Here is a 19,511-nt window from a genome sequence, read left to right as displayed (position 1 = left end):
AGGTCCCCAATCAAAATAGACAAAATTCATCATCAAAATCAGAAACAACGCAGAACACATCGACAGAAATGACAGAAATAAAGTGGCACACTTCCACCAATTCAAAAAGCATCCACAATGCTGAATTATTTTGCTCACAACAAGCGCGCACACACACACACACACACACACACACACACACACACACACACACACACACACATAGAGGAATACATTTTTGAGACTATAAAAACTGTTCTCTTATTATTTGTAAAATAAAATCATCCAAAATGCAGTACCACCACAAAAATAAATTGGTGACACTGACACATTGAAAAATGTGCACACACACACACACACACACACACACACACACACACACACACACAGACACACACACACAGACACACAATTGTGTGTGTCTAGAATCTAGAATTAGATTAAAAATAAATGATTGAAATAAATGATAAAATCTTAAGACTCCAACATTTCTCTTTGTAACATTTTGTTCAGGTTTGATTCTAATCATCAAGTGTAGCGTTAGTTCTGGCAGGTCACGTTAGTCAAGCTTGCATCAGCTGACTATCAGCTGATCCACATCTACCTATAGGATACGACGCCTATCACCGTATACATATATAAGCTCCTTCAGTATTATCAGCAACTATCGCGTTTCTCAGGAGCGAATTACCCTCCTCCATCCCCAGCTCCTCCTCTCGTCAGTCAGGATTTGGCATTCTGATTCCCTTCGACTCAGAATAAATTCTCGAATCATGTCGTACTTTAAAATCTTGAATTAATGATATCTGCAATACATTCATGTTGGTTCTGTTCTGTTTACCCCAAGGGGGGTTATTGCTGCTCTCCTGCTCTTATCCATGCTAGGCTGCATGGATGCGCAGGGAGTTCTCGCCCAGAACGGAACCATACCGCCAAACCAAATTGTATGCTAATTGTCAATCATATATGACGATAGTGGTCCTGACAGAAATAATGTAACATTATTGAAAAACTGGGGGTTTTTTTGGTACAAAAAATGCTAAACTTTGACAAAAATATTTTATTTTTGTTATAATTGTGATTTTATAATATTTAGATATGAATCCAACTGAATCCAACTTGTGAAAAGATATCTTTCAGGTAGTCTAATAGCAAATAGCATATACTGGAGCTCTATAGCCATCTAGTGGTTAAAATTATTGTTTTTTATTTTAAAACTGCATTTTCCAAAAAATGGGCATAAATGTTACATTAAACCATTTAAAATCATCCATGTTATCCCCATGAATGAAAGTTAGAAATCTGGGTCTTTTATAAAGTGAATTTTACATCAAATGCTGTTTTTTTGTAAAAAGGCTATTTAAATATTTATTTATTTATTTATTTATAGAAATTTAAAAAATATCATAAATTCTACAAAAACTGCACAAATGTTGAGTAAAAACATTAACAAACAGAATAAAATTACATTTGTAAAAAAAAAAACTATTATCTTGTTACAAAATTAAATGTTATTGTCTGGGGTCTCTAGAGACCCCAAAGAACTCGAGTGTAGACATAAATAAGAGGGTTAATCCCGCATCTTCCGAATGTTTGTCCTCAAGTGCAATTGCCTGAAGATTGCAAAGAGCTTTTAAGGAATTCTAGGACAAGGACATGGAACAGGATTTCATCGAAGAAACGAGGATCTAGAGGTGGGGTGCGACAGAGATAAAAAAGAAGAGGCCATAAACCTCCTTTACCTGTAATCACCCTCTCAAATGTACGGTCCCTAAGAAGTAAAACCGATGAACTGTTATTGAAAGCGAAATATGACAGCGATTTCAGACAAAGTAACTTGATATGTTTTACTGAGACCTGGCTAAAGGATGGAATACAGGACATCGACATAAGTGGATATACAATGATAAGAGCGGACAGAAATGTAGCCGCATCTCAAAAAGCAGTTGGAGGAGGTCTGTGTATCTACGTGGATAATAGGTGGGCCACTCGATTTCGTATATGTGAACAGGTATGTACTCCGGATTATGAACTCTTGTCAGTGGCTTTTAGACCTTTCTATCTTCCCAGGGAGTTTGGGCAAATAACAATTATTTTAGTATATGTTCCTGGACCGGATTATGTGAAAGCAGGGAACGAAATAGCAGAATGTTTTAATGAAGCACTGGCCCACTCACCTGAGCAACCAGTGTTGATTCTGGGGGATATGAATTCATGCGATCTGTCAACTTTTTTACCTGCTCTACATCAATATGTTGACTGCCCGACCAGACTCTCGCGTATCTTGGATAAATGTTATGGCAATATTGCCGAAGGATACAAAGCCATCTGTCGCCCCCCTCTGGGGAAGTCGGACCACAATATTGTACATTTATTTCCCAGATATCGGGCTAAGATTAAACGAGAGAAACCGACTGTGAAACAAGTAGGCCTACATTTGTGGACTGAACGGAGCAAAGAACAACTGAGAGACTGTTTTGAACAGACGGACTGGCAATTGTTTTTTAATGCTAATGACAATGTTCATGATATCACTGAAAGTATTACGTCCTACGTAAATTTTTGTGAGAGCAACTGTGTTGAAACAAAAATTGTATGTATATACCCAAACAATAAGAATTGGCTTACAAAAGATTTAAAAGTATGCCTTAATGAGAGGAAGGTAGCCTTTATGACGGGGGATAAGGAACTAGTTAGAGAGAAAAATAGAGAACTTAGGGGGAAAATTAAAAGTGCTAAACTAGAATATAAAAATAAAATTGAAAGTAAATTCCATAAGGGTAATGTAAAGCAAGCTTGGGAGGGACTGAATGTGATGATGGGAAGGAAGGGAAAGAACACGAACCCCACTCAATCTCATAATGCATCTTTTGCTGATGAATTAAATGTATTTTTTGGCAGATTTGACACTGGTGAATGTAGTACTGAGGTTGATAGGATCTGTTCTGATATCCCCTTATATGAAAACATTACCCTGGAAGAACATGAAATTGCATACTGCTTGTCCCGCACAAAATTAAATAAGGCACCTGGACCTGATGGGTTGAATGGGCGTGTACTAAAGGATTGTGTTTATCAATTGACCGGGGTCTTTACACAGTTATTCCAGCTTTTGGAGCAAAAGGGTTAAATTATTTTAGAGTGGTGCCTTTGAGTGGCACTGGTGATAAACACAAATAAGACAAAGGAGTTGGTAATAACTGGAGACAAGCGTAATATTTTGGGGTTGGAACCTGTAGTATTAAATGGAAATCCAATATAATTTGTCAGTAATTTTAAGTATTTGGGGACATATATTGATGCCCAACTTAATTTTTTAGAAAATACTGATAGCATCTGTAAGAAGGCTCACCAGAGGTTACATCTAATTAGGAGGTTGAATCACTTTGGTGTGAGCAAGAATATACTCGAAATGGTTTATAAAAATTTTGTGGAAAGTATTCTGGTTTTTAATATGACATCATGGTATGGTAACCTGACTGTTGTGAATAAAGCTAGACTGTCCAAGATTGTGATTGAGGCAAGCAAAATAATTGGTAAGACACAGAGACACTTGAATGATCTTTATCGTGGAAAAAGCAAGGAAAAGGCTTTAAAGATAGTAGGGGATGTTTCTCATCCTCTACATAGCAAGTTCCAACTGCTGCCGTCTGGAAGACGTTATAGGCAACCACGAGTAATTAGGAAGGTTTACCAATTATCCTTTGTGCCAAATGCCGTCAAGATTTTAAATGGTAATGATTGATGTGTGCTTTGTTTATAACATCCCCCCCCCCCCCCCCCCCCCCCCCCCTTTTTTTATTGTATTTTATGTGTCATGTGTTGTTGTATTGATGTATGTGAAGCCAGTGGACAATAAAGTAAAGCGAAGTGAAGTGAAGTGAAGTGTATCCCATTTTCATTTTATATAGAATAACTTTTATGTCACACCATATGACAATTTTATGCATGAATGCAATAAATTGGTGAATGAATCCAATTTTCAATACAAAATCTAAAAGACAACATAACAGTACAACATAACTCAATATTTTTCTATGCCTATTATTTGAAATAAACAAATAAATAAATAAAAAAGCCTTATTTTTCAGGCTTATATGTCAACCACCCAGTTACAGTGTTAATGGGTGTTCCTCACAGACCAGAACTGAGGGTGTGTTTGTAATGCATTAATTACTGTCCTGCCATTAATAAACTGCAGGTATCCCAGCAAACATGCCAGTGCGGGCCCACTGTGGGTAAGTGTGGGTTTTATGTGGGACGGTGTGTTTGGGCCACCATGAGGGTTTACCCTCCATAACAGCACAGTACAGTTATTAAATCATTGTTTTAAGATTAGAAGCTCAAGGCTCAGGGTTAATCAAACTATTTTTAACGATCCAGTAAAATGTCATTACATTCAATAGTCCATCTCATACTTAACTAAAACTGCACAGACTCAACAATATAGCAAGACAAGAACTGTCTTTACCGGTTTGCTTTTAGCAGCTGTTCCCAGACAGACCACATTACAGTAGTTTAAACACCATTAGACCTCAGTAAATCACAGCACTTACTGTATATTATTAATACATTCATAAATAACATCATAACATTATAGCAATGCAGGTTCCATCTTTATAAGTACATTCATGGAACCATACAACTGACTAATTAATACGTATAAGTCAGTCTGTAATGAATTATGAGCATGCACATTGAGAAAGCAAATAATATAAATGTAACTATAACTGTGCTTAAAATGCAGTAGGTCTTAATGAGTCTTTATAAATATATTTATAGAATAGTACTAATTGCTCATTAATAAGTATAAATGGAGCTATAATTCATTATAGGAATGGACTTCATAGAAAGTGTTACGGTATTTATTAAATAAAATTAACTTATTTGTCACAATAAAACAATGCAAATGGTTGATCGTTGACTGATTTGTTTTGGTATTCATCAGTGACATATTATTATAAAATTATAATTGTTTAAACTGAGAAATACATCACTGATGAGTTATATATGTTTTATATAATATTATATTTCTCAAATGGCAAAAGTAAAAAGAAAAAAAATATATAATTAGTAATACAGTAGATGGCATCGTCATGTGATTAATTCTAACCAATGAGACTGCTGGAACTTTGCATAGCTAAGATGTCATTCTGGATTCGACTGGTACCGCCCAGCTTTGCTCCAAAAAGGTAAGCTTTTTAAATGTCCATAGTAATTAGAGTTTTCTAAGTTTTCTAGAGTTTCTCTTAAACTCATTTTAGTGTTTATCTGATTATGAATACAGTATAGCTGTTCTGCTGCAGCTTACGTTAAATGATAAACGGTTATAACGGTCGACTAGCTGCTCAGACAGTCCGTTTTCTGGTAATCTCTGAGGTAATATATACTTTAAAACTGCATTAATGCATTACTTATAATTGTTTTACATACCTTTTGGCGTTAATTTGATTTATTATTGTTTTCCCGTTTACGCGATGAAGTACGACCGAGTTAGGCATAATGGTGGAGCTGAATTAGTCATGTCTTTGTTTTAAAGTTTTAAATAGTGACGTAAACGAAGATTTATGTAGCGTGAATACAGTTCACATAACAGTTATACATAAGCTACACACTCTTATTACATCTCGATACATACGATTATGACCGTTCATAATTGATAGACATCGATAAACACAGTGTGCTGACAGACAGAAAATCATATATTATAACATTACATGCGCTTTGTAATTTTACAAAGCTACTGTCATATTACTATGTTAAAATGACCTAAAAATAACTGATTTTACAATTATAACTTGAATTGATAACTGAAATGAAATCAACCATCTGTAATATTTAATTAATTATTAAAAGATATAACGAAAGTAAAATATTTAGGCCATTAAATAATATTCACATTAAATATGAATGTAATAATTTCTCTTGAATGTATACATGTCATCAGCACGTTAATCCATACAGAGCAAAATTTGACTCAAATATTTATTTGTTTTTCTCCCTTTTCCTTGTGTGTAATCAGATCATTGGTTCTGCTACTGTTTGTAAGTATAATATTTGAATCGCTGTCTGATACATTCTCAGTTTTTGCATTGCAGATTTGTCATAGACATAAAAAATAAAAAAAACTTTATTTGCACCATATAACTATTTTCATAAAGATTTTGCTTATGTTATCTGTTCATATTTTGGGTATACATTTTTTTTTTTTTTTTTTTTTAATGAGATGATCCTCACCCACTTAACAAATACTGTATTTGTCAGTACAGTGGTGTCATATGTAGCCTACATTGTCAGATGTTATTGTACATATTCATGAATCAAAGTTTTAAACTGGGTTTATATCATTCAAATGTTGTTTGTCTTCTCTCTTTTCAGTATTTATTGCCATCTAGTCCTGATTGCCGAATTGAGCTCTAACCCCAGTTAAGCGGAGCTGAACCAGTTGGTCAAGGTCTTCAGGATCAGCAGAAACTACAGGAAGGCTGGAGCTAAACTCTGCAGGACATTGGTCCTCCATGACCAGGACTGGACACCACTGCTGTAAGTAGGGTCGGGTATCGTTTCAATTTTAACAATTCCAATTCCTATTTCGATTCTGCTTATGCTGGGTACACACCAAAAGATGTTTTACATCTTATAAGATTTTCAAAATGTGATAGACCACAAACATGAGGACAAAAATCATAGATTTAAGCGTTTTGCTCCTATAGTGTGTGGTGTGCTGTCTTTGTCACACACAAACAGATTTTCAACCAGAGTCTTGACTGTGAACACAGGAAATCTCGCAAAATCTCGAGAGACTTCAGAATAAGCGTGGTGGACGATATGCAGGAAGAAATTGCGATGATATTGTTTGGAATGATTTTCACAGAAAATTCACGGTATTTGCCACAAATCAACAAGCTGATCCTCCATCTCTGCTGTCCACATCAATTTCACTTTGTGCTGCGCCATAACTGCGTTTGTTATGCTTCCGTCTTCCATCATCTCGCTTTCTGATTGGATATTTTTTAGTTTCACGTGATAATCTCCAGAGCGTGCGCGAGTTTGTCCTCGGGTTTCCCCACACATCAGGATTTCTGATCATAAATATGCAACATGTTGTAATTTGTAGCTGAATATCCTGAACAAAAATAAACAGGCCAAAGTACACTTGCCTGTGATTTAAAAATACTATAGAAAAACTAATATAAATTTCAAGCATTATTAAAGACAAGCAAACAGTAATAAAAGAACATTGCACTTTATAAAAAAAAAAATACATTCCAAATATTGTTATTGTAGAGACGGCAGCTGCTGTCACTAAGAGAGTTGCCCAGTATAGTTACACATGCCTGCAGCACAGAAAACAGCGCGCAAGACAAGTCTTTACGTGCTTGAATGGTTTAAAATCACATTCTAACCCTGGTCCAACAGACCTGAACCAGCTAATCGAGCCCTTTTGGATCACTGACTAGAAAGTCACAAACAAGTGAGATTGATCAGGTCTGGACATAAACTCTGCAAGACAGCGCACTTTGAGAACCAGAGTTGAGAACTCCTGACATCCTAATTCAGTCCCTCCAGTTTTTTGCGATTCCGCGATCGCTGAATACAACGCAAAATCAACAAAATGTCGCAATTCTTTTGAAAAAAAAAATTATAATTATAAATCACCCAATAGAAATATCTCTAGTTTAAATAAAGTTTCAATGCATTTTACATGGATACAGATGTTGCGCACGCGTGATGTCTTTGAGTGGTCTGTCAGAAACATGGCGAAAGAAAATTTGTCTCACCTGCCCTCTCACATAAGCGCCAAGGACCGGGCTAAGCATATCCTGATATATTGCACGAGAGTGGGGGTAAATTGTTTTGCAGCCCGTGTAATAAAATTTTAGACCACAAAAGAAAGTCTACTATTGACTATCATCTAAGCGGGACCAAACATCTCAGACAAACAGACCTGTGGAATCAGAGGAAACGCAAGCAACTAACCATATCGGAGATGGCTTCAAGGATGACGGCCGCTGGACATGATCGAAATAAAGTAAGCAAAAGTGATTCTTGTGTTGTTTTATATTGCTGTGTGGTATGATGATTTAAGTGTAAAATCGCTAAAGATATTTTCTTTTTTTTATATCCGGCTATGTAGCTGAAACAGCCGATATCCGAACAGTTTTCATTGGGCAATAGGCTACGGCAAACTTATTAACGCGTTTAACATGATTGAATGATATCACAAAAAGTATGATATGCTTGATGGTACTAAAAAGAATTATTAAAAGCACGGTATACCGCGAAAGAGAAGTAATTTCAGCCAGTCAAGTGACAGTCTGTCTCTGACTGAGTGACTGCCTGACTGGAGTGAGTGAGTGTGTGTGTGTGTGTGTGACTGGTGTCACCGCCTATCAGCGTTAGAGTATTGAATTCCCTTTGATAGCGCTTGAACAAATACACATTGCTACAATGACTTCAAAATATTCATCTTGGCGAGTATTTACGTAAAACAATCAGTAATAACTGATTGGGACGTTTGTCATTACTATAGTAGATCTTAAAGTGACAGTAACCTAATTTACCTGCTGTTGTCAGTGTTGTTAATGTTAATCAAGCAACAACAATAGGCTACAGCACAAATTTTTTTTATTTTATTTTTTTATTATCAACCTTTTTGTAACTGTATCCTTGTATTTATTTGTCCTATTTTGTTTCTTTTTGTTATTAGTTCCTTTCGTCTTATTACATTACTGAGTGTTAATCTTGATTATTTAAATAATTACTTGGATGATCCTGGTCTTGTGTTGTACAAAAAAAAAAAAAAACTTTATTATTCTTTCAGATTTGTGAAGAATGGGTAAAGCTGTGCACTGCACTTAATATCCCCCTTTCCAAGTCTGATCATCCCTTAGTGAGAAAGTTTCTAAATGAAAAGGTCACAAATGGTGGACGCATCCCCAAGTCCCACCAGAAATACCTGGGGAGAAGTGTACAGACAGGAGAAGGAACGACTAAAAGTAAAACTTTCAGGGGAGCCAGTTGATGTCATCTTTGATGAAACTCCAGATGTGGAGGGAAGATGTGTATTAAACATATTGATCGCACCACTAAAAAAAGATGAATCTGGAAGAATCCTTGCACATCTAGTGAATTGGGGTGGTGGCGCAATGGATAAGACACATGCCTTTGGCGTGAGAGACCCGGGTTCGAATCCACTGTGAGACACCAATGTGTCCCTGAGCAAGACACTTAACCCCTAGTTGCTCCAGAGGCGTGCGACCTCTGACATATATAGCAATTGTAAGTCGCTTTGTATAAAAGCGTCAGCTAAAATGAATAAATGTAAATGTAAATAAATGAATACAGTCTTCATGGAGAAATGCAATCACTCCACTGTTTCGATGGCTGTTGTCAAAACTCTTCAAGAGTACAACATTGCCAATGAAGATGTCATTGTTTTTGATACAGACAATGCGGCATACATGCTAAAAGCATACAGAGAAGCACTTAAGTCCCTTTTTCCTCATTCCATCCACATTACCTGCATGGCACACATTATGAATTTGATTGGAGGTGCCTTCCGCAAACCCTTCACAGACTTGAACACCTTTATGATGTACTTCAGTCAGATGTTTTACATGGCAGGGGGTCGCAAGAGAAGATACCTGTCCTACTTGTCTGGCAAACTGAATGGCAGTAAACCAACAATGGCCCCAAATCCATGTGATACTCGTTGGAACTCCTGGTTCTCTGCAGCGCAATATCATACTGAGCATTTAACTTTTTACAGGGAATTTCTGCAGGCAGAAATGCAGGTACGTTTAAAATCCTACAATCTATAAGTTAATTATTTATTGTTGTGGGCACATTATAAAAAAAATAACCCTGAACCCAACTCCACCCTCCACCCTCTCCCTTTTCTCTCGCAGGTGTGTGGGCGCAGTGCTCCAGCTTCAGTGGAAAATCTGAACAAAATGCTGGAAGACCATGAGTGTGCAGAGACCCTACAGGTCCAACTGAACATTGTCTCTGACAAGTGCAAGGTGATCCTGCAAATGTTGGACCTCTTTCAGAGCAGACGTCCTGTCACAACAAAGGTATTTGATTATCTTGAGGATCTACAGATGAACTTTGTGGCAAACAAAGAGCTCTGTGATGAGGTGTGTAGCCAGTACTTCTCACAAATTCTTTTGCCTCTTGAGCTCAAGACAAAAGTCTTAAATCAGGTGCGAGCAGCATTCAGTTATGCTGATGAAAAGCTAAGTAAGTACATGCAGCATGGACAACCTGGCATTGAGTTTCTCAAAGAGGTCAGAATTTTTGAGCCACGATGCCTGGCATTCATGGATGACAGCCCCAACAGCTACAAAGCCATTCCTGGCTTTTCCTCAGTGCCTGAGGATGAAATGACAAGGTACATGACTAAGCTGGATCCAGAAGCACTTCGAGCATCTGTGAGTGGGATTGTAGACCTTGACACCTTTTGGGTAGGTCTGCAGGATAGGCTTCCTGTACTGAGCAAACTGGCCCTGCGCTACAAAGATGCAGTTTCCAACTCTGCAGATGCAGAACGATGCAACACCATATATAAACTTATCCTCTCCAACCGAAGGCGTTCCTCTACAAGCAGTAACTTGAGGGCTCTGGTCTTTCTCTATTACAACCAGAAAGTGGTCTTCTTGAAATGGATGATATTGTTTGAAATTTAAATGTAATTGCCTCTGCCAAATCTGGCAGCACAAAATGTTTGTAGATTAGCATATATGTTAACCCTCTGAGGTCGAAAAACGCGCCCCCGCGTTTTGCTGGACTTTTTTTACATTGTAGCACTTTCAACTTAAATTACTCCGTCATTTATGGTCATACAGAAAAAATAAATATAAAAAAAGAATCTGTGATATTTCTACTTTTGTATGTGTCCACTTACAATCAAATCAAAACATTGTGCTTTTGTAAAATAAAGAAAATAAACAGGGTGTGCGTTCTGCCTCTCCGTCGCGGTGAACTTTTTTTTCTTGAGCACGTCTATAAACTGAAACAAAACTCAGCGAATACTTCTCACACATTTATGAGCCATACACCTTTATACACATTTAAGTGTGTACTTTTAAATGATCGGATTCAAACTGAAAACAAATATTCTCTGTTTAAGTAATTTGTATAAAACCAACAAGATGTCCAGCTTCTCAAACGCTTGCTCATTACAGTTAATTTGGCCACGCCTACTCGCGCAAAAGATATTCACATGCAAATCTCCACATGGGACGCGAACGCGCTCATTACCTCAGAAACAAAACACTTCAGCAGTCTCTGTTTTTCGTCGAGTTTGAAAGACGTGAGTTTACATTGGCTTTACCCCAGAAGAAGAACGCGATTTCAAGACAAGAAAGATAAGGTAAGAAATTCTTACATATTAGTTTGTTATTGTTGCATAAATTTCACATTGCAGTTGAACTGTTGCTAGATATATGGTGAATATTATAATATTTAGAACCGTGTTTACTGTTACTGTGTTTGTGGATATCTGCTCAAACATAGATATGTATATGGTAGGCCTAACCATAATGTTTTATATTTGAGCGCGATCGCGTTTGAATGTATCATATTTTTGATCGCGATCGCGTTTGAATGTATCATATTTTTGATCGTGATCGCGTTTGAATGTATCATATTTTTGATCGCGATCGTGTTTGAATGCATCATATTTTGGAAAAGCAAAACGCTCCAAACGGCTTCATGTTTTTACTATTATCTCATTTCATATCATCATAACGAATGGAAACATTTGTGATAATCAATATATTTTTCTCTAGCTTAGTTGTTACTGAAATCTTTTTGAAAATGTATAGGCTGCTATATTGTTATTATTTTATGCAGCACTGCGCATAGCCTATACCTACAAGGCACAACAAACCTGAGGGGTATTGCACAAAAGTAGAATTAAGAAAGCCAGGATAACAGAACAGTCGCGGCTTGACCTAGTTTAATCAGTGCATCCTGGCTTAATCCGTTGCACATTTGCTGAGCCAGGATGAGAACGCGCGGATATGTCAAGCCGGGTGTATATAGTTTGGATAAATGCGCGTTCACGGCATTCTTAAAAAGATCACAAAATCGATCACAGAATCACCGATGCAAAAATGGACAAAACCCGTACGGCATACTTTTCGCCTAATGAGCAACAGCTTCTTATGGAAACGTATGAAGAAGTGAAACATATAATATGTAAAAAAGGCAATACAGCTGCTGTAATAAAACAAAGAGAGAATGCTTGGCAAACAATAGCGGACCGATTTAATGCGTAAGTAGTTCAAATAACCAGTGCTCCACTGAAACCCTCATAATTACAATTCAAGGAGTTAGGCCCTACTTGTCATTTTCAAAAATAATTGTATACTTTGCCTTAAATGTGACCAGTGGACATGCATTTAACATGTAGAATAATTGCAAACACCTACCCACTATGTGCATCTATTTGATCTATTTAGTTTATTTTATGTCAATAATCTGTTTAATCTTTTTACTCTTATCAATTTGTATGTAGGTTTTGTTTCTAATTGATTTGATGTAATCTATAATCAGATAATTTGCTCTATTTTTATCCATCTAATAGCCCCACATCATCACATAGCCTTCACCATACCTAGAGATTGGCATGGAGTTCTTTCCATAAGATCATCTCTCAATGCAAATCATTAGGCTAACTGAAATAAAACCATGTCAATCTCTAGGTATGGTGAAGGCTATGTGATGATGTGGGGCTATTTTAATTCCAAAGGCCAAGGGAACTTTATCAGGATGCATAGTATCCTGGATCCATGAAGTAACTGGCCTTTAAAAATAAAAATCTGCCTGCCTCTATGGGAATTTAACATAGGGGTGTCCAAACTTATGCACCCTGTATTTTAAGGAAGAACATTTATTTATTTACGATACATTATTCATTCACAAAGAAAATTGGTGTCCTTAAAGGTTGGATTTGTCCTAATTTTTTAAATTAAGGCATTAAGTTCAATTTCCAAAAGATGATTTTTTTATTCCTCTTTTTAGTCAACTTTAGTATGGGTGCCTAAACTTATGCATAGCACTGTATCTAGTATTTTAATGCAGGACCATGAAGTGACCACTTCCACTAGCTGATAAATCACTAGGATTAATCTTAGCCTGGTTGTTAGCCTGCTCCGGAGCAGGCTAGCTGCAAAGTGTAAATCTCCATAGTAACTTAATGTAGATTAATTTAGCCTCCCTTCATGCAACCGAGTCAGGGCTAAATTCAGCCAGGATAACTGGAAAATCCCAGCTTAATCCCTTATCTTGCTTTTGTGCAATACCCCCCAGGTGTTCATTATATAATATATTGTTGGAAACATTTGTGTGAATGTGTGTGTGTATTCTGTGAATTTTAAAAAGCAATTTTAACCAGAAAAATCTCAAATGTATTCCCAAAATCGTGCAGGCCTTTCTCCTGATATCAGTATGTTCACTTTTTTTTCTTTTTTTTTTTTTTTTTCAGGGCCCAGATGCCACTGAGTCCTGCTGACTTCAACATTCACAGTACATGTCTCTGTACATGAACATGGTAAAGTGAAAATCAAACACCTTGGAAATGAAAGGTATGTACAATGTTTTTAGGAATGGCACAAAGGTCTCTTTCTTTGGATCATTGTTATCAATAAATGTTTTTTTTGTTGTGTATCTTTGGATTATGTTGTAAATAAAACCAAACAATTTTAAAAGCCATTCTTTTTTTAATCTCCTCATTCTTTGTGCAAGGTTGCTCAGAATGATGGGCCCTGATAAGCTCCTAATAGGGCAGTTAGGGGAGTGTCTTTGTCTTTCTCAGGTGTGAAAAGCTTACATATTAATGAGATGATCCGCCCCTTCGCATATTGCTTTTTCACACAAAACACGTCGTAAAAATTTTAAATCAATATATTGTCTTATCTGAATGAGCAGTCAGGGTGATTTTCACATGTTTTTGGAGCAAATATTCTAGGCTACGTCATACAATTTTCAAAAGTCTTGTGAAGAAATAATCAGTATGGGTTTCATGACCTTATTTCAGTGAGAATTTTTTTTTGTATTTTCACAAACCACGCATAAATGTCATTATCTCAAAACTACAAACTTTTACACACATGCTGTTGATATATTATTGTAGCAGAGTTTGTGCTGAATACAGTGTAATCAGACTTTAGCCATGAAAATGTTACAAGTAACAGAAATAAGCACAAATGTCAGAGCATGTCAGAACACCTCCAGGGCCCAGAAAACAGCTCAGACCCCAGAGGGTTAATATATTAGAATGGCAAATGTTTGCATTCTATTTGTTTGTAGTATGAGTTGATAATACAGTTTTGGTTTTGGTCAGTGAATTGTAGATCGATTTTAATGTCACCTATTTTTTTGCAAATGTATGAATTTGATTTACACACAGTTCTACTGTATAAATTAATTAATTTGATAATTTGATTAGACCAAAATAAAAGAGCTTTATGCATTTTGTTTGTGATTTGTGTCATGTATGACTATTGTGCATCTGACATAATACTATTATGGTAAATGTGATGTCCTAATTATAAAATATAAAAATCGCAAATTTTTTCACAAATTTCTGGAAATTACCACCACAAAATCAGTCATTTTCATCGCAAAAATCACACAAAAAAATCGTGAAATCCTGGAGGGACTACTAATTAGTCAATAATCACTTAAGAAAAATGAATAGCATACATTTTCATTTGTATAGATTTATGCAATATTTACTTATATTCAGTTGTCTTCTCTCTTTTCTCCTTTGTGATTGTGTATCAAACACAGCTAAATGAATCCAAAGGCCACTCAGGCACAGGTCACTGCACCTTTTGCTGTGCAAGTATATTTTTGACTGTCAGACACGTTCTCAGTATTTTCATTTTAATAAAAATTACATATTCATGCTGCAAGTTAGTGATCAATGATTTCTTAAAGGGGTGGTTGATTATGATTTCACTTTTTTAAAGGGTAACTAATAGGGATGAGCGAGTACAGCATTATCTGTATCTGTTAACCATATGAATTATCTGTATCTGTACTCGGACTGGGCGGGGCCTAACCCGGAAGTGGGCGGGATTTAATCAGGAAGTGGGTCGGGTTGTCTTGAAATGGGCGGGGCTTTAACCGGTATGTTATTTTAAGCATGCAATTGATATGGGTTGATCAGAAATTGTTATATTTATTGCTGATTAGAAAACTATTTACATGACAGCATCAGCATTGAGCTTCAGATCAATGGTTTTGATCACGATAACAAACGAACTACAGAACAAGTTTTGCAACAATGAATACAACACATGCGGTTGCAATTATGAAGTAAAATGTACTGAACAAGAGTTTTCATCTCAACTAGGGCTGGGTGATATGGACCAAAAGTCATATCCCGATAGATTTAGGCTGAATTTCGATATACGATATATATATCCCGATATTTTTTATTTTTCATGTTTTATTTTTTTCTAAATTTGTTAACACACACACACAAGTACTGTCCCCCTTCACTTAACATAAATTGTAAGAATGACTAATAGTGAAGACTAGTACTAATAAACATTAGGCCTATGCTAAAGGTATTAAATAGCAGTACCAAACTAGTTTTTGTTAATACAATGTTGGTATGAGCCACCACAGTCATTTAAAAATATAAAAAAATAACACAAAGAAAAATAGTGGCATTTTGAGGTTAATATGGAAACGACAGTTACCATGGTGAATACACAATACTAACAAGAACTGTTAATGAAACATGGAAACTGCTCCTGGTGAATAGAATGAAAATCATACCTGCATTACTTTTATTTCGTGTAATTTACAACGTAACGGCGTTGCATGCTCGTAGTTTCTTTTGCACTTTATATACAGTGAGGCGATACACAGCGCGCGCCGCCGCATTTGCGCGTGCAATTGAGTGTGCGCTACGACTACAGTATAACGGCTGACAGGACAAGAAAGTCCGTTTTTCTGAGGTGAAAGACTTTATTTCATGTTATAACATAACATGCTCTAAACACGCACGCAAAGTGGAAAAGGAGGGGCAGGGAGCAGTGCAGAGAGCTCCGGGTCAGCTCTGCTTGGAGCAAGGATCACAGCGCAAATTTGAACTATATCGATATTTGCGATATGGTCTAATTCCATATCTCGTTTAAATGTATATATTCTTTATATCAATATATCGCCCAGCCCTAATCTCAACTTAACTTTTTTTAATTTTTTTTTATCCGAGCACATATATTGACTCGTATTACTTGTATAATACTCGTACTCGACAAAAGTGCTTTATCCGTACCGGATACTCGTTTCAGCCGAGTATCCAGCTCAACTCTAGTAACTAAATCCTAAAACAACTTTTTTTAGTTAATGATCTGTAAGACTGGGGCTTTATTAGTGCTGTTCATTGATTCGAGTAAATTTTTTGACATTTGGGTATAAAGTGTTTTAATTCTACAATATATGGTGTAAAAACATCTGAGTGCTGCCCTCTTCAGGTTGAACGGTGGCTACTGCAGTTGAATTGTCCTATTGGATGTTGCGCTACTGCGTGACGTAAGCAGGTTCCAGCTCACCACACCCTTGGCAGCCCCTGGTATAAAAACATCTTGTTTCATCAAAACCACTGTAGCGAGTAACGAGTCAGGAGTTGGAATTGCGAGTATTGAAAATTATCAGGATAGCCTATATTAGCATCTAGTTAGCATAGCATTTATATAGTTATTTAGATTATTTTGTGTAGCCTAGGTAGTTAATCTGCAGTTAGTGTAGTATTGTTACAAGCATAGTTAGTTAGTAGCATAGTATTGCATCAGTTAGGAAAGCTTCAAGTTAGGGTAGATCTTTATCTGTATTAAGTACAGTGGTTAGGATGGGACGTAGGTGTAGTGTTGCTGGTTGCAACAGCACTGTTCGCGCTGTAAAGCTCCATCACTGCAGCGACGTCTTGATGTGAGTGAGCATATATTTTTAGTCACAATTTATGTTCCTTCCTATTAGGCTAAAGTTAGTCCTCGGGTCGACAAACGCGCCGGCGCGTTTTGCTGGATTTTTTTACATAGCAGCAAAATAGACTTAAAATACTATTAATTATGTTTTACTATTATTATACTATTAGGCATTTATGGTCATACAGACTTAAGAAATACGAAAAAAAAAATAAACTGTTAAATGTCTACTTTTTCCACTTACAATTGAAATAAAACATTGTGCTTTTGTAAAATAAAAAATAAATAAAAAACGGGGTGTGCTTTCTGCCTCTGCGTAAAACTTCACATACACACTCTGGGGACATCAAAGACTTATTTTACATCTTGTGAAAATGGGATTATACCACCCCTTTAATAAAGACATTAAATGGATTGTTCTTCATGTTGTTCCAAACCTGAAAATAAGATATTTTGAAGAATGTTTAATCTGTTTTGTCCATACAATGAAAACAACATTGGATATCATTGAGTTTTTATTACATTGAAAAACAATGAGTCATTTTTCAAAATGTCATCTTCCACAGAATAAATCATGCAGTTTGGAATGACATGAGGGTGAGTGCAAGTTGACAAAATTATTTTTTTTACATTGTGTTTTTGTAAATTGTTCTCATGCTCAGTTCATCATGCCCTCAATTCGTTCACTCTCAGTATGTTTCTCTCTCAACAACACAGCCTAAATTTGTTTTTAATATTAATAAACAGCACATTTGCAGGAATTCAAATTAGTGTCAGGTTTCTCCAGTCAAAGTGCATTTAAATGTTTTTAAAGATTATTTGTTCCCTGAGGTGAAAATGTCCTAACCCTTGGGAAAACACAAGTGTATAAATTACACTTGGGACAACCTTTTTATTATTATTATTATTATTTTATTTATTTTTTAATGTTAACATTTCAACAGTTCATTTTGTTAAGAATGATCCTGCACGTTCCACAGACAGTATACACATATAAATACATTTAGACCACTTAGTGATTGCTATCAGGATGTGAAGAGACTTTCAACCAGCATAAAAATACAAATACAACTCACCTACCATGAGAAAATGTACTGAATGTGATGGTAGATTCAGCCATTGTAATGCAGGCAAAGATAATATTGTAAATGTAACCTACACAAATAGCAAAAATTACATTTATTCTAATTTATAAAAACAACAAAAATATATACTTCACAATAAATAATATAATGGGACTGCATGTTTATATAATTAAAGAGAACTAAAAACAAATACTCATGCATTATTTAGACAAAAGTGCAACAACAAAGATAATAATAATAATAATAATTCATTACATTTATATAGCGCTTTTCTAGGTACTCAAAGCGCTTTACATGAAAGGGGGAATCTCCTCAACCACCACCAATGTGCAGCATCCACTTGGATGATGCGACGGCAGCCATATTGCGCCAGAACGCCCACCACACACCAGCTTACTGGTGGAGAGGAGACAGTGATGAAGCCAATCAGTATATGGGGATGATTAGGAGGCCATGATGGACAGGGGCCAAGGGGCAAATTTGGCCAGGATGCCGGGGTTAAACCCCTACTCTTTTTCGAAGGACATCCTGGGATTTTTAATGACCACAGAGAGTCAGGACCTCGGTTTAACGTCTCATCCGAAGGACGGATAATATAATCTTAGTAATCATCAATCAAGTTTTAGCCATAACTACAAAACTGGTCTGTTCGCTGAGTAAAACTGTTTTCTTTCTTCTTTTTTTAACAAGTCTGTGTTTATTTCTGTGCCACTTCACTGCACCTCATAAATAATACTTTAAAATATTTTATTATTATTGTATTATTATTAGCTATTATAATTCTAATTAACTTGCAATTAAATCAACACTTTATAATAAATAATATAATGTGACTGCATGTATACATTCACAGTGGGGAGAACAAGTATTTGATACGCTGCCGATTTTTTCCTACTTACAAAGCATGTAGAGGTCTGTAATTTTTATCATAGGTACACTTCAACTGTGAGAGACGGAATCTAAAACAAATATCCAGAAAATCACATTGTATGATTTTTAAATAATGAATTAGCATTTGATCACCTACCAACCAGTAAGAATTCCGGCTCTCACAGACCTGTTCGTTTTTCTTTAAGAAGCCCTTCTGTTCTCCATTCATTACCTGTATTAACTGCACCTGTTTGAACTTGTTACCTTTATAAAAGACACCTGTCCACACACTCAATCAAACAGACTCCACCCTCTCCACAATGGCCAAGACCAGAGAGCTGTTTAAGGACATCAGGGATAAAATTGTAGACCTGCACAATGCTGGGATGGGCTACATGACAATAGGCAAGCAGCTTGGTGAGAAGGCAACAACTGTTGGCGCAATTATTAGAAAATGGAAGAAGTTCAAGATGACGGTCAATCTCCCTCGGTCTGGGGCACCATGCAAGATCTCACCTCGTGGGGTATCAATGATCATGAGGAAGGTGAGGGATCATAACTACACTGCAGGACCTAGCGCACGCAAGGTCCCCCTGCTCGAGCCAGCGCATGTCCAGGCCGTCTG

At 36.4% G+C, this 19,511-nt stretch overlaps 2 protein-coding genes and 1 long non-coding RNA gene across 4 annotated transcripts in view; 2 read left to right on the top strand and 1 right to left on the bottom strand.

The window, feature by feature from the left end:
* Positions 1 to 19,511, bottom strand: part of LOC309493237 (GTPase IMAP family member 7-like) — a 28,099-nt gene that overhangs the window by 5,293 nt on the left and 3,295 nt on the right. The window lies entirely within an intron of this gene.
* LOC309493378 lies at positions 4,841 to 9,107 on the top strand. Its single transcript, XR_014203888.1, has 3 exons — positions 4,841 to 5,171; positions 6,002 to 6,023; positions 6,358 to 9,107. It is a non-coding gene; the product is annotated as an uncharacterized lncRNA (long non-coding RNA).
* LOC309493236 (uncharacterized protein) lies at positions 9,325 to 18,600 on the top strand. The gene is made up of 2 exons (XM_082162388.1): positions 9,325 to 9,776; positions 9,891 to 18,600. Exons 1-2 carry the CDS (start codon positions 9,333 to 9,335, stop codon positions 10,668 to 10,670), a joined length of 1,224 nt encoding a protein of 407 aa, XP_082018514.1. The 5' UTR covers positions 9,325 to 9,332; the 3' UTR covers positions 10,671 to 18,600.

The sequence above is a fragment of the Leuciscus leuciscus genome, assembly GCF_965113295.1.
Source record: "Leuciscus leuciscus genome assembly, chromosome: 2".
Lineage (NCBI taxonomy): Eukaryota > Metazoa > Chordata > Actinopteri > Cypriniformes > Leuciscidae > Leuciscus > Leuciscus leuciscus.
Note: the sequence above shows the minus strand (reverse complement) of the source record. Positions and strands in the feature narration are given on the sequence as shown.